Source organism: Xiphophorus couchianus, chromosome 1, assembly GCF_001444195.1.
Source record: "Xiphophorus couchianus chromosome 1, X_couchianus-1.0, whole genome shotgun sequence".
Classification (NCBI taxonomy): domain Eukaryota; kingdom Metazoa; phylum Chordata; class Actinopteri; order Cyprinodontiformes; family Poeciliidae; genus Xiphophorus; species Xiphophorus couchianus.
The window spans coordinates 11155853-11170546 of record NC_040228.1 but is presented as its reverse complement, the minus strand read 5'-3'; the positions used below and the strand labels follow the sequence as shown (position 1 = coordinate 11170546).

The window sequence follows — 14694 nt, the reverse complement described above, 5'->3', positions numbered from 1 at the left end:
GTTCTCTGAATGTTGATGAATCTGTGCGTTTTTGTGCTGTGTTCTCCCCACCACCGCACAGTGTCGACTTGTATTTGCATGTTCGCATTAACATGTTCTTGTCTGCACATCTGGCACTTGAGACGAAAGCAATAAATTTCATTTTGATGCCAGTGACATAACATCTTGTCAGATGACAGTCACGTCTTTGTCTTTGCTGGTGTGGCACATATCTTCCGTCAGAGACCCTCATTGTTTATTGCCAAAGTCTTACTCAGTGATCTTTCTGATGTATGGACATGTTGGGGTCCACCTCGCTGGCTTTCTCTCTTTGTCTCTCTTGTCTTACATCTTCATGTTGATGTTGAATGTTACATTGTGTGGAGAATCATTGGCACAAACCGGTGCCCATCGCCACAGGATATGCTAACTAGCATCTGGCACATGTTATAGCACAATCCCCAAGCTTCTTGTCTGAGTTTAAAGGGATAGTTCAGATTGTTTTTGACTGTTTTCTGTTAAAATGTCAAAAACACTTTATACCTCACCAAGAGTATGTTATCCTTCTTGTTTAAATATTTTACCATTAGCTCACTTAAACATATGCTTATTTTTCTGCTGTTGAAACCAGATGTTTGCTTACAAAACACATAACTTTCTTTCTCACTAAACTTCTGCTGCTTTAGGCCAGTTAGGATTACCAAAATAATTTCAATTTGCTAACTGCCAGAATATCAAGAGTTTCTTTTTTCAACATTTTTACATACTTTCTTTAAAGTCAGAAGTTTATATAAATCACACTTTGTGTTCATTTTGGCCCATTCCTCTTTACTGAATAGCTGTAACTAAGTGAGGGTTTTAAGGTAGCATTGCTTGCACAAAACTTTCAGGGGCTTTACTATGGGCACTCAAAAACACTGACTTTGTTTTACTCTAGTCACTTGACTAAGTAACTTGTTTGGTGGCATGTTGAAGGTTAAATTTCTTCAATATTCAATATTGCTACCCAATTTTATTTCCTTGTGATATCATCTAGTTTGTAAATGCACAATATGCTCTTTGTGTTGTTTTAAGTTTGTGTTTCATGTAGGAAGATCATTGGTGACACACCATCTGTTGCTGTCATTTCCTGTTTAGGTTTATTGTGTCAACAATTGCCCATGGTAAAATGCATCAGTACCTACAACAGTGTTTGCATAAACTGCCACGTTATTTTGTTAGACTGTATTTGTTTTACGAAAGTAAAAGAAAGTTTTAGTCTTGGGCCTGTTTTGGACAACTTTTTAGGTTGATTACCAGACCAACTAATCTGGATTTATAAATTCTAATTCCCCAGTTTAAAAAATCAATTTGAAAACCTGTTGCAGTTAGATTTCCCAGTGAGAAACTTTAAAAACTTTGATTACTCCCAGTTCCAACTTGTAATGCTGACTTTCTGTTTCAACATGGCCCCTTCTCACATCAACAGTAGTAAGATGTAATGGAATCATGTTTATTTTACAAGATACAGATGTATCTTGTAAAATAAGACACATTAACATTGATTTACAATGTTTAGTGTAACATCGTAAATCAATGTTATATTTAGCACCTGCAACAATAAACTGAACAAATTAAAAGTGGCACTTGCTCAAGGAAAGGGAAGCTTAAAATTATGTTTGTAAGAGCTACTGCAAACAATGTCTATGGCCGTCACCATGTTGAAATTCTGACTTCCTAACTAAAACCCCGTTACTGCTGGGTTTGTCTGACATCAAACCGAGTGACAAATTCCAACTTCTGAGGTAAAGCAGCATAAATGAAGAAGTCAAAAGAGTTATCTACTGCAGGTAAGGCACCAACTGCTCACAGCCGTTCAACAGAACCCCAGTTAAAAAATTCTAAGCTATCAATTTCATGTTCTAAACAAATTTTTGAGATCAACAAAACAGCCTCTTAAAATAAAACCCAATTTACATTTATATTGGATATTATTTTCTGTTTTGATTTGGTGTTGAAAACAGTGGCCTTGGGAACTAAATCTAACAGGGTGTACATACATTCAGAACTTTCCTGCAGAAATCATATCCACATGGAAACACTCACATGCATGTGAAAACATCATGACACGGTATCGTTAGACATTCTGTTCGGATATAGTTGGGGATAATGCAAACAAATCAAAAGTTAATATACAGCATAGATGCTGCTCATAGTATGTTGCTCTGATTTACTGTTGAGAACAATAATTCAGCCCCACAGGTATCTGCTAAGACTTAAAATGTCTCACTTAGCTTTTACATGTTCAGGCTAAAGGGTCATGTTTCTGAGTTCATGTCCACACACATGATCATATGCTGCAGCAACTAAACAGATCATGTTTCTACTTGGTTTGCTTTCCCAGGGGTCACCAAAATCTGAACACATACCTTGGCAAATTTAAAACCGTATGACCTCTGTTTACACCACCTAACTCTACAGCTCAAAATATTAGCTTTATCCACTTCATGATTTTCTGTATATGTAAACTTCAACTTGTGCTCTTTGTTCTAGAGTGCAATTTTTTTTCCTTGATCATTCTTTTTGCTTCATTTGCCTAATTACTTGCATTTCCTTCAACTTTGACGTTTCAGCACCTGGTTAAACAATGATTTGATATATGCACAACAAAGAGACCCAGTTTCAATCTGCTGACTAAAGTTTCCCAGCTGCAGTTGCCATCAGCTGTGAAAGACACACCAGAACTTTTGGCAGGTCCACAACAACTTAGAACATGCTATAAATAAACACAATCGTAACCAAACTTCCACTAAAAAAAAATAAAAAAAATATACTATGCTTATTCAATTATTTTTTTTCCACATTGTGCTGTTTCAGCAAGTTAGCTGCGGGGTTTAAAATGCTGATTCTAAAATACAGAGAAGGAAAAAGTGAGGCTTAGCAGGGTGGGTTAAGCCTGTTATTTATGATCTTTCATTATGGCCCGCAGAGGTCTGGCATGTGGTGTCACAGTGAAACACCACTCAACCCACATGCAACATAACAAGAGAGACATGCCATGCATGTGCCATAAGAACACCACCCATGTGCACCACAATGTCACAGATGTACATCAGGCAGGAGTGAGGGGTCCGAAGAACTCCTACAGGTTGGAAATAATGCCATGAAAAGCCAAATAGTTTGCTTTGTGTCAGTGTAGGTGTGAGATTGATACAAATCCAGCTGCTGGGATTCAATTGACGATTGTTAAGGAAAACAGAGAGGAGAACACATACTATTGCCCGTTATTAATCTTCAGCATGTCAGTACAATGTGTCTTCTGTTTTCTGAACAGTTGTAAAACAGAAATGGCAGAGATGATTGATAGCTAGGAATGTGGCTCTCATCCAACATTGATATCAAAATTTTAATATTTAACCGAGAGTTTATTGTATTTTACAATGGTGTTTTCTGTCTACTAGAAATAATATTATTCTCATCTACTACCCCGATAGTTTTAGAAAGTTGCTGCCATTAACCTATTGCCCAAAAAATCTACACAAGACCTATAAGTTTTAAGTTACAACCATTGCAACATACTTCCTGGAAGCTTCACTAGAAATCCTTAACTAATATTAATGTCAAAGATTACCTGAATAACTAAATAAGTCTTTAAATAATCTTTTTTTGGGAGGGGGTAGTTGTGTGTGTGTGTGGAATGGACAGGTTACTAGTCCATTGCAGGGCAACACAGAGACAAACACAAACACCTGAGAAAATATGAATTTTCTTAGTTTTTAGGATTAGAAAATAGAAATTTCGTAATTCAAAATGTCATGTTTACATTACCTGTATGTGGAAAAAATCATTATAATTAACAGAAATAATGACTATCCAATCAAACACCATCTGTGTGTGATTAGTTTCACTAGTACTAAATTGTTTCTCAATATACTAAGTGGGTTTGTACACATTTGTTTCTTTTTTTTGTTAGAAAACAAGCTATAAGTTGATGAATATTTCTTTTGTTTACAGTCTGCAGCTTAATCCCTCTCATTTCGAAATGTAACCATCTGAAATGGTCGTAAATAAAGCATAGTTCAAGTTAATACAAACAAATTAATCAAACTATGTGTTCGTGCACAGATATTTTGCAATCTCTTTACCTGAATACATGTGATTAAATGCACTGCTGTATAACACTTCAAATGTAATCCATGTATATAATGTGCACATAAGTATCATAAGTTACTGTGGGATACCAACAATTACTGCACATTCAAAAATAATCCTTACTCTGGAAATTTGTAAATGTTACAAACATTTACACGCGGAGGTGCGCTCCAGTTTAATCCTGTATTGAAACAAAGTCTTTTAATTTTGCTCCCTCTCCTGGTCAAGATAACGCACTACAATGGCAAGGAATATAGTGAAATGTTATGTTCATTTCTTTAACCCATTATCCAGTTTTGACAAGTTCTGAACAATATTTCTGATATTCAGACAGCATAAAAAAAATCTAATGAAATATTGTCAGATCTCAAAACAATTCTGCAGTTAATCGTCGAGTTTAATTTTTACTGTAACACTTTTTTCCAGTTTTACTTTGAAACAACCATTTTCTTATAGACACGCGGAGGTGCGCTCCAGATTGAATGTTTTTTTGAGGGGGGACGGAGGGACGGAAGGGGGAGGGGGGTACACCTTCCTCCTACGATTTAAACAATATATCTGTTACTTTCACCGTGTGATCTAAAACAAATTGTATAAATATTTTTCAAAAATTTCAACTGAACCATCTAAAATGAGCATTTATATTTTTGGAACTCGTCAAATTCAAGGCAATTACATCGGATAAGAAAAGTTAATGGAAAAAGATCGCATACATTATAAAATCATCTTATTTTTACACAAGTATTCAAATTTGCTTCACGATCCAGGTTCAAAAACATTCTGTGTTAGTATTACTACTTTTAATTCTGTAATAATAAAATGATTACATTCACACACCACAATAATAGTTTGGTTCAGATTAGGTGTATTTTATTTGCAAGAACAGTCTTTTTGTCCTTTTAAAAATTCAACTTTAAGAAGCCTCTCGCTGATTGGTTATATTTTGACATCCTAATTCTCTGTCCAATCAGAACGCCGAAATTTTGTTGATAGAGTAAAGTGGAAAAACAGTTGTCTACAAGGTGCACAACAGGACTGTTTCAAACCTTTCCGGAACTTTGGAAGCATCGTGTATGTTTAAAGACCTTCCTTTTCTTCGCAAATTTTATTCACCAACCTGTACTTGAGGCTGTCGCGGTTAACATTTGGTGTTAATTCTTGGCAAACGCTAACAAGCTAGCAATAGTATTGTGGCTATCGGTAGATGCGTACACAGCGGTCGATAACAACTCCCTTTTATTTTTAGAAATGGTGTATGAGGCTTTGTTCGAAGACGTCAGTTTAGTAATTTCTTAGTGTCTGCATTCGGCTCGGTAAGTAGTTAGAAGCTTGCGTTCGTAAATCTAGTTGACCTTAAATTAAGAGGCGCTAGCTGGCTCTGTAGCCAGAGCAAATGTGACGACGTGTTGTGTGAGCTGTTAGCAATGGAGCAAGGACGGGGGAGCGTCACCGAACCAGGGGAGGCGCACCTCGTCGCCTGTCTGCCTTTAACTTATTACAATAAAACAACTGTTATTTATCGGCATGTACGTGGTAGTGGTAAAAAGAGACCTGTTGTAGTCTACAGTAATTAAAATAGAAACCGAATATTTTTAAAACAGCTTCTACTAATTCATTTCTGTAGGCCCTTGAATGGTATAGATTCTGCTAATATATTTAATAGTGCCTCACTTGTACAAGAATTCACCGGATTATTGTGCTGTAAATATAACGGGAGTGTACATCTATTTAAAAAGTCTTTGTTTACATGTCATCTCGTGTCTTTATGTACTTTAACGATGCATTGTGTGCATAATTATGCGAAATGCACATTTTAAAACGTATGTTTTTGGAAATGCGTGTTGTGAAACGTTAGATTTAGGCTTCTTATGTATTTAGGTTGACATTTGTTTTCCAAACAAGATTCATGGGAGAACAAATAAGACATGACAGGCCTGCCATTTTGTCGTAGTACATAAGGTATATGTCAAAATCCACCGCCCTATTGTCAACTGTATATTTCACTAGTATTTTATAACTATTGTTGTAAAAGACATTTAAATAATGTTTAAGGATATCTAGGTCGTATTCTCAAGGGAATTTTCTGTTCTGTTATCCTCTAATGTGCTTTATTTTTTCTGTTCCTATATGTCAGGATAGGAACAGAAAAAAAAGATTTGTTTTTGTTTTCTTAAAATGAACTACTACTTGTATCGTTTACTTTCATCCCATTGCTAAATATTACATTGTGCTTCTTTTTGTTTTGTGGGAGCATGCAGTAATGATCAGTTTTCCTTTAAACCATTTACATGTTTTTTTTTCCCCAACAGAAAAATCTCAGCAAAAGATCTGCATAAAAGTCCACAAACACTCATTCTAAACTTGCAGTGAAAATGGTAAGCCAGTATAAATATTTAAATTGACCTTACCAACTTTCAAAGAAACATTTGTAAATAAGAAGTGTAGTTCTATAAAAGGTATTCCTCTGCTGCTGTTATATCACACTTAAATGTTAAAGATCATTAAACTAATTTTAATATAAGAAGTGTAGTTCTATAAAAGGTATCCCTCTGTTGTTGTTATATTACACTTAAATGTTAGAAATCATTAAACTAATTTTAATACAACATGAAAATACAGTTAATACAAAACTGAAGAACATGCTGACAGTTGTTGCTACTACTACTAGTAGTTATGTTTTGTATTTTTAATTATTATTTTTTTTAAACCTAGTCTAGGTTGGTTTAGTTAGCTTTTTTCCTTTACAAAATGAATTTGAATATTTAATTTGTTTTTGTGATGTGATATTTACAAAGGAAAACCTTAAGGGGGACATACTTTTTCCACAGCATTTTTTATCCAATATGGTATCAGTTTAGATACATTTTGTTTTGGATTAACATTTTGATATTTTTCCAGAAATGTATGATGCATTTGTGATGTAAACTTAACAAATAAGTTTAGTTAGTTTTTTTCCTTGCATGTAAAACAATTTTTCTATGTGGTACAGCAATGATGTTAACAGTTGAAATATATTATTAGGTCTCCCATATCTTGTTTATATTTGCCTCAATCAGCTTTGTATTCCCTCTATAAATTCCTTTTCCCATTGGAATTAATACATATGATGCATATTGCTTAAATCTGGTTTCTATCTTATGAAAAGGGTGTGTTCTTGTTAACCATGTTGCACTTATGATTGGTTGTGTTACTAAAGGGTCCATTCAGCTTTTTAGAATTTACCTCGTAAAATGGTCAGTGATGTTTAAATTCACAAATGACATTAGTCAGCTAATATTTCCTATTGCTAATATTTCTCGTAGTCTTGTTTCTTTTCTATTTTGCTAAAGTTGATTTAATACAACCCTTCAATGTTCTGTATCACAGTTCTGAATTCTAGTATTTTCTTTATCATCTTAATAGGTATGACTGCTGCCACTATCCTGCGTGGAAAAACATCGATCAAACAACTATATACATATGCTAAGTGAGGATGGAAGACTCTTCCCACTTGTACATCTCTGAACGTAGAGACGGGGAGGATACACAAGAACAACTAGATATCAGCTGGGAGCACTTATACTCTCACAAGCTCCCCATCAAAGATACAGATAAAAAAGCTTTTGTGTGCCAGCACTGCAACAGATGTTTTACCTGCCAACAAGGCTTGGAACGACACATGCATGTTCATCATCCTTGCAAATCTCCAGAGAAGATATCCACAAGTATGAACAGACAGCATCAGGAGGGCAGGGTCCCTGATAACCAACTGCATCCTACAATGAAGGAAAATGCCAACCTGACACAAGAGGAAATACCTCAAGCGCTACTAAGTGATTCATTTCAACAACAGACACAGGACATAAAAACTATTTCCACTACTGTTTTGGAAAATAATGGAGAACAAGCAGAGCAATATATGCTAGATGTGTCTAGTAATATTTCAGAGAATCTTAGCTTTTACATTGATGGAAAGATACTATCAACAAGTACAATAAATAACTGTGAAATGGAAATCCGCTCCGGGTCCTCAACTTTAGTTGGAATGGACACCCTAATTTTGGGCCCTGCCCAGATTAGCCAAGTTTTACACACAGATACAGAAGCATCTGGTCAACAACAATCCAAAAGAAGAACCGCCACACCACCTCTCCTACCACAGATTAAAACTGAACTGCAGTCTGAGGTGGTCATGTCTTCATCCTCATCACTTCTGTCGTCACTGATTGAGAATCTGTTCCCTCAGAATACAGAATCAGAGATTGTTCAGGAGGAACGCACTGTTTTCCTGTCTCCAAAACTTAAGCAGCTTCTTGAGAAACAGGAGGGTTTTAAACCTACAGTTGCCCTCATCACTGACGGACAGAAGTCTTCATCACCTGTTTCACTCACTGTCCTACCTTCTGGGACTGGAAAGTTTAGGAGAAGAACTGGCTCTCCCACTGGGTCCTCACAGCAAATTCTTGCAGCAAATGAAGAAACGGGAGAGCCAGATCTGTTAGATTTGGGTGATGGAAGTAAAAGACAGATTGATGCTCAGTGTAACTCGCCTGTCCAACAAACAGGAAATGAGACTAATGATGCAACTCAATCTGTAGCTGTGCCAGAAGGGAGTCCTGTTTTGTCAGAGAGTTGGGCCCCAGCGACTGGTGGTAATCCATGTAACCAGCAACCCCTGGATCTTTCTAATACAGTCAAAAGAAATGAAGATGAAGCATCAGCTGATGCTGCGCTAGATTTGAGTTTACAAAGAAAAAGCCCAGGTGAATTGGGTTCAAATTCAAATGTGGCAGAAAAGGTCTTAATAAGTAGTGAGGAGCAAATGATAAGCCATGTGAATCCAGAAACGCCTGTAGTTACAGACTTGACTCTTGTAACAGGTTCAGATGTTGTGAACCCACTGGAGCATGTTGCTGAGGGACTTGTTTATGGACTGACCTTACCCCCAAATTCTCTGACTCAATCACCTGCGTCGCTTACTTCTCTTGCCATGGAACCATCTCCACAGTGCACCATAGCATTTGCTTCTCCAGTCACTCACACTGTACTCCCTGCTGCTCCCTCATTGATCACAGTTTTGGCTCCACCTTCATCTCTTTCCAACCCCTCAAACCAACCAATCCAGGTACTTGCCCCAAACATATCTCCAGAACCCTTGGTGATTTGCACAGAAAATCCATTAAATTCATCACAGTGTGATTTAACTACTGCATTTGCCTCTGCCAACTCTGCAAACATTGTCACTCTCTCCCAGCCACTTGACCCAACCCTGAATCTACCTAGCCACATCTTTCTCACTGATCAGATTGCACTCAACCCACCAATGGTTGAATCTGCTCCTGTGTCAGAAATGTCGTTCCCTCCCACTGTAACCTTAAATGATTCCCTACTCAAATTAGCCAGCAGCACCGTCTTAATAGAGTGTACCATAGCTCTTGAAGCTCCAGGAAGTATTGTGCCAGCTGCAGTAACTTTACAAGAGAATACAGCTGAGCCTCTAACACCCACTCAGATGGTCATCAATCAATTAGAACAACAACGGGTCACATCTTTACCTGACCCTCAACCTGTGGACCCTCCTGTTCTTGTGTCTGCCATCCCAGAATCTGTAACCCTGACATCTAACACCCCAGTGATGTCTGATTCTCCTCCTGTGGCAGACTCAAAACCTGGTCTAGGACTTGTTAGAACAGAGCTTCCTACAAAAAAAGTTGAGGAAGTATCTGATGGGTCTGTTTCTATGTCTGAAACCGCACCTACAACACCTCCTGCCCCTCCTCCTGACAAAACTGAGGAAGAACCCTTAAATGAGACAGCAGTTGATGCAGAGGAGCAGACTTTCACCAAGAATTTCATCTGCAATGTGTGTGAAAGGCTCTTCCACTCAATGAAAGAACTTGGCCATCATGTGGCTGACCATGCAGATGAATGGCCCTACAAATGTGAGTTCTGCGTGCTGCTGTTTGGCAAGCCATCCGCGCTACTCGACCATCGATCGAGTCTTCACGGCGTCGGAAAGACCTACGTTTGTAGTGCATGTACAAAAGAATTTGTCTACCTTTGCAATCTGAAGCAGCATCAAAATGAACTGCATCCTGGGCAGCAGTGCTCATACACGGAAGAAGAAAAGGGTAAACTGAGACCTCAGAACTACAACAACACAAGTAAAAACAATACAGATCCTTCAGTCACAAAGTCACCAGAGGAATCAAAAAAATCTGTCAAAAAGGAAGAATGCGAAGTTGACATGACTGCTGATGAGCTCTTTACAACAATTAAGATCATGACTTCAGATGGATGTAAAATCAAAGGGCCTGATGTTCGTCTTGGCATAAACCAGCATTATCCCAGCTTTAAGCCGCCTCCCTTTCCTTACCATAACAGATCCCCTGCAGGGTCACTTGCTTCAGCTACAAACTTCACCACCCACAACATCCCACAAACCTTTAGTACAGCTATTCGGTGCACCAAGTGTGGGAAAAGCTTTGACAATATGCCAGAGCTGCACAAGCACATCTTGGTATGTGCAAATGCAAGTGATAAGAAGCGATACACGCCTAGAAAAAATCCTGTCCCCTTACGCCACTTTGCAAAAACCCAGAATGGAGTTTTGTCTACGACGAACTCTGCTAATGGACTAAATACTTCAGTCAGAGTCAGTCAGGGAAACCGGTCCAAACCAAATCAAGAGCCACCAGTCAAGATCAAAATACTTAATAAAAGGAAGAAGAAGTTTGTCCAGAGGATTATGCCACATAGAAACAAGTCAATTTCTTCAGCAAACAAACTGTCACCTGCACAGGTAGAAATCTTTGTCTGCCCTCACTGCAACAGAGAGTTCACAATGCGCCGCAGCAGAACCAAACACATGGCCGTCTGCCCCAAAAAGCCCAAAGAGATGACAAAAAGGAAAGAGGGAGGAATCTCTCTCACAAAAGAGAACAACGAACACTCGCATCGAGGAGTTTCCCATTTAAAAGAGAAACTGCAATCCCCGCCTCGGCATAACACAAGACTCCAGACATCTGGCTCTACAAAGAGACCTGCCATTCTTCCAGTACAAACCGTCTTCTCAAGCAAACGAAGTAAAATCATCATTAAGGAGCGCATACAGCCCAAAGAAGAGGCGCCTATGCTTGCAGAAGTTCCCATTCGCACTTTCAACCCGTCTCTGCGGCAGTACAGCAGAGTGCAGCACAGCATCAAAGGAATTCCCATTAAAATCACTATTGTGAAGCCTCCACAGAGTGTCCCGCTGACAGATGAATCAGCTGCTGCTCAGACTGAAGAAGTTGCATCTGGAGCCATTAAAAGCTGCTCCGAGCAGAAATCCTCAGCTTGAGAACATGAGTAATCCTCCAGGATATGCAGGTAAATACATTTGCACCAACAGTATAATTGATATAGAAAGTGGAGGGTTGATTTTGTGTCTGGTGATCCATTTCTGTTGATGTGTGTTTGGGATCAGTTTTCTCAAAATTCTGAGATAATGTTGCCACGCACAATCGCTTTTAGCTAATTCCACGTGGTTACATTTGTGATGGTAGGACAAACGAGACCTTTTTCTGGTATGACTCCCAAATAAGCACAGAGGATCCAGTAGTTGTAATCATGGTGACAAAATGTTCCTCTTTGCTAGTGTTTTCTGGCTGTGGGATTTCATTTTTTTTTTTTTCGCTTTTACCATTCTCCATGTGTCTTTGGTTGTATTTTCTATTCTTATCTTTCTCAGGGGTAAAGCTATGTGTGAAGGGCAATGTACTTAAAGCCTGATGATTTGTTATGTTTTCCATTCATAACTTTAATTCTGTATTCTGTTGTTTCAGGACTCCACTGTATGAAACACTCTCCGTTATCCTACAGGGAGAAGTACTGGTAATCACACTGGAAACCCAGTAGACCTGTAGACTGCATTATACTGTACAATAAATGACTGATTACAGAATGGATAAAACAGACCTGTAATGCGAACTTGAGAGAATGTGTGAATGCCATTTTAGTAGCTTGAGATTTTGAGGAAAACAGAATCCTTCATTGCATAAGCTTGCTGTGTCAATAGCTTGGAGTTGCACTTGAAGTTAATCTAGCTGCTTCATGCTACAAATTGGAAAAGGAAGTAGGATGAACTGAGCTCCTCGCATTTCCTTCTTGATGGGCGGTTTAGAGAGCATGGCAGGTGACAATCATTTCTGGCATGCATTTGCACTTTTTCTTTGTACTCTGTTGCCTTTTGGTTTCAATTCTAATTGCATGCTGTCTGTGAGCTTCTGCTCTCGCTACACAGATTTAAGATGGATTATGTTGATACAACTTCAATACTGAATCTGATCATGAACCTTTTTCTCTGAGGGGTAAGGTCAGCAATGTGAGTAAAGAAAAGACATGTCTACTGTTCAGAAATTGTACATTTGGAGAGGTTTTTTTTTTTCCCCTGAAGTTACAAAAAACCTGAATTTCAAGCAGTAGCACAATGTAATGTAACCTTGGCCTGAATCTCATATCTTAAGTCCTTTGTTTTGTAATCATTAATTTTTAGAAAGACAGTCGGAGTAGTGGGTTTTCCATAATTGCTGTGAATGTAATATTTACTGAAATTAATGCTATAGGCATTTTTGACGCCCAGCTGCTACTAAATGAGTTTGAATAGAATGCTCTTGTGTGCCATGAAATTTAATTAAAATGGTAAAATACAGCATGGCAACAGTGAAAGTGTATCATCTTTCAGTGTTTCTCAGATGAAGAATTTATTTAGCTGCTTTAGCAAATTATAAACCATTGTCTTATTGAAATTTACTTTCACATCTGAGCTACGTGTAATTCTTGTTCAGAGGGTATAGCATATGAACATCTTTTAAGTTAAGTGCGATAATGCATATTTTCTCATGTATTTACAGATTGATGTAAACAAATTCTCTACAACTGAGAAATCTTGCCAGTTGATGCATTTGGACCGCAACCCCAAATAGAAGTGCTGTGTTTCTATTATGTGAAGTTAGTTGCATCTTTGACTGAACCAATCCCAATATTTGGTATCTGTGCATTTTCATCTGACTTGCTCTCTTCTTTATGCTTTGTTTTGCACATCTTCCCACAAATACTTATCAAACATTTGTTTTGTGGTGTTTTGTTATCCCTACAGTGATTGAAAATGTAATATTGTTTGTTTTTCATCTGGAACACAAGCACTTCACTTTTGTTTGTACTTTCAAAAATTGTTTTTGGCTAGGAGATAATATTCTTGTGGGATATAAAAACATTTGTTGCACAGTGTCCTAAATCAAATAGTATTTGTTTTATGTAAGATTTTGTTTCTTATATCAACTAAAGGTTTGGAAAAATAACTGCTATACAGGGTAATAATTTTGTGTGAGATTTAAATATTAATTTTGTAATCTGAAACTTGATAAAGTCTCTGCATCTGTAATTTTTTTTTTTTTTTTTTTTTTGGCCTTTTCAGCCCAAGCTGGCATTTCTTTGGTTCTGGCTGAAACCTTTTGGATGTACAGAATAGATTGGGAGACAGATGCTGAACTGTGAAAAGTGCTTGTAGCATTTTAAAAATGTAAATTGAGTCATGTATATTTATTAATAACTTAAAATCATGTTCTTGAATAATTCCTGTTTGATTTGCACTAAAGTTTGTTTTTTTTTCAAGCAAGTGTTAAAAAATAAATTGAGCGTCAACTGAATATGAGTTGATGTGATTTTGTTTAGAAAATGTCTTTTGATGTGGATTAGAATCTAATTCAGCTGGGTTCAAAGAAGTGTGACATGTAACCAAAAGTCAAAATGTACAAGATACTGATTCTGATTAAATCTTTTATTGAAATGAGTGTGTCCAAAATTATAGCAGATATATGTAGTCATAGACATCATTGATGGTGGAAAAAAAATACATTAGTTAAAGACGATGACTCAAAAGAATATAGTCCATCTGTCAATAATTTGAGAGTAAAATGGGTAGCTCCTAACAATATTTAGAAGAATAATGAACATTTATTGGAGTGGTAAACCTAATTGAAGATGTACAAATATATATTTCAAAAGCTCTAAAATGAGAAGCGAAAGAGAATGATGTGGAAGAAAACAGAAAACTACCCTATGAGGAGATTTTTAAAAATGCATCCTACACGTTGTAGTTGTCTCCCTGTTTTAACACAGCTGAATCAAATGATGGCTCATTGGCAGGCCTGAGCAAGACATTGGCGTGCTGAGTAGGTAGTTATGCTGCTTCCCAATTGCCAACTTCCCAGAACTCAGATTTCCCACTGGGAGCAACTCCGGCTACTCCCGGTTAAGACTTAATGTCGACTTTGTGTTTCAATATAGCCGCTCCTAGCATCAACAGTAGATTTAGTGGAAACATGTTTATTTTCCAAGACACACATTGCATGTAGCGCCTACAACTCTACACTGAACAAATTAGAAGTGGTGTTTGTGGAAAATAAAGCTTAAAATTATTTTTGTAACGGGTACAATAAACAATGTCTACGGGCGTCGCCGTGTTGAAATTCCGTCTTAACACAGTTAACACAGTCATCCGACTTCCGAGGTAACTGGAACGCAGCATTACTACCAAAGAGAGAACTGAAACATACAGAAAAC

At 37.5% G+C, this 14694-nt stretch overlaps 1 protein-coding gene across 4 annotated transcripts; it reads left to right on the top strand.

The window, feature by feature from the left end:
* The first annotated feature begins 5008 nt into the window (after positions 1-5008).
* prdm2a (PR domain containing 2, with ZNF domain a) lies at positions 5009-13778 on the top strand. Of its 4 annotated transcripts, none has more exons than XM_028017766.1 (4): positions 5009-5181; positions 6420-6485; positions 7513-11460; positions 11916-13778. In XM_028017766.1, the coding sequence occupies exon 3, from the start codon at positions 7583-7585 to the stop codon at positions 11429-11431; it is 3849 nt and encodes a 1282-aa protein (XP_027873567.1). In that variant the 5' UTR covers positions 5009-5181; positions 6420-6485; positions 7513-7582; the 3' UTR covers positions 11432-11460; positions 11916-13778. The 4 variants fall into 4 exon arrangements, with proteins under 4 accessions (XP_027873567.1, XP_027873590.1, XP_027873572.1 ...); XM_028017771.1 differs by lacking the exon at positions 5009-5181 and adding an exon at positions 5188-5423; XM_028017781.1 differs by lacking the exon at positions 5009-5181 and adding an exon at positions 5430-6069.
* The last annotated feature ends 916 nt before the right edge of the window (positions 13779-14694 follow it).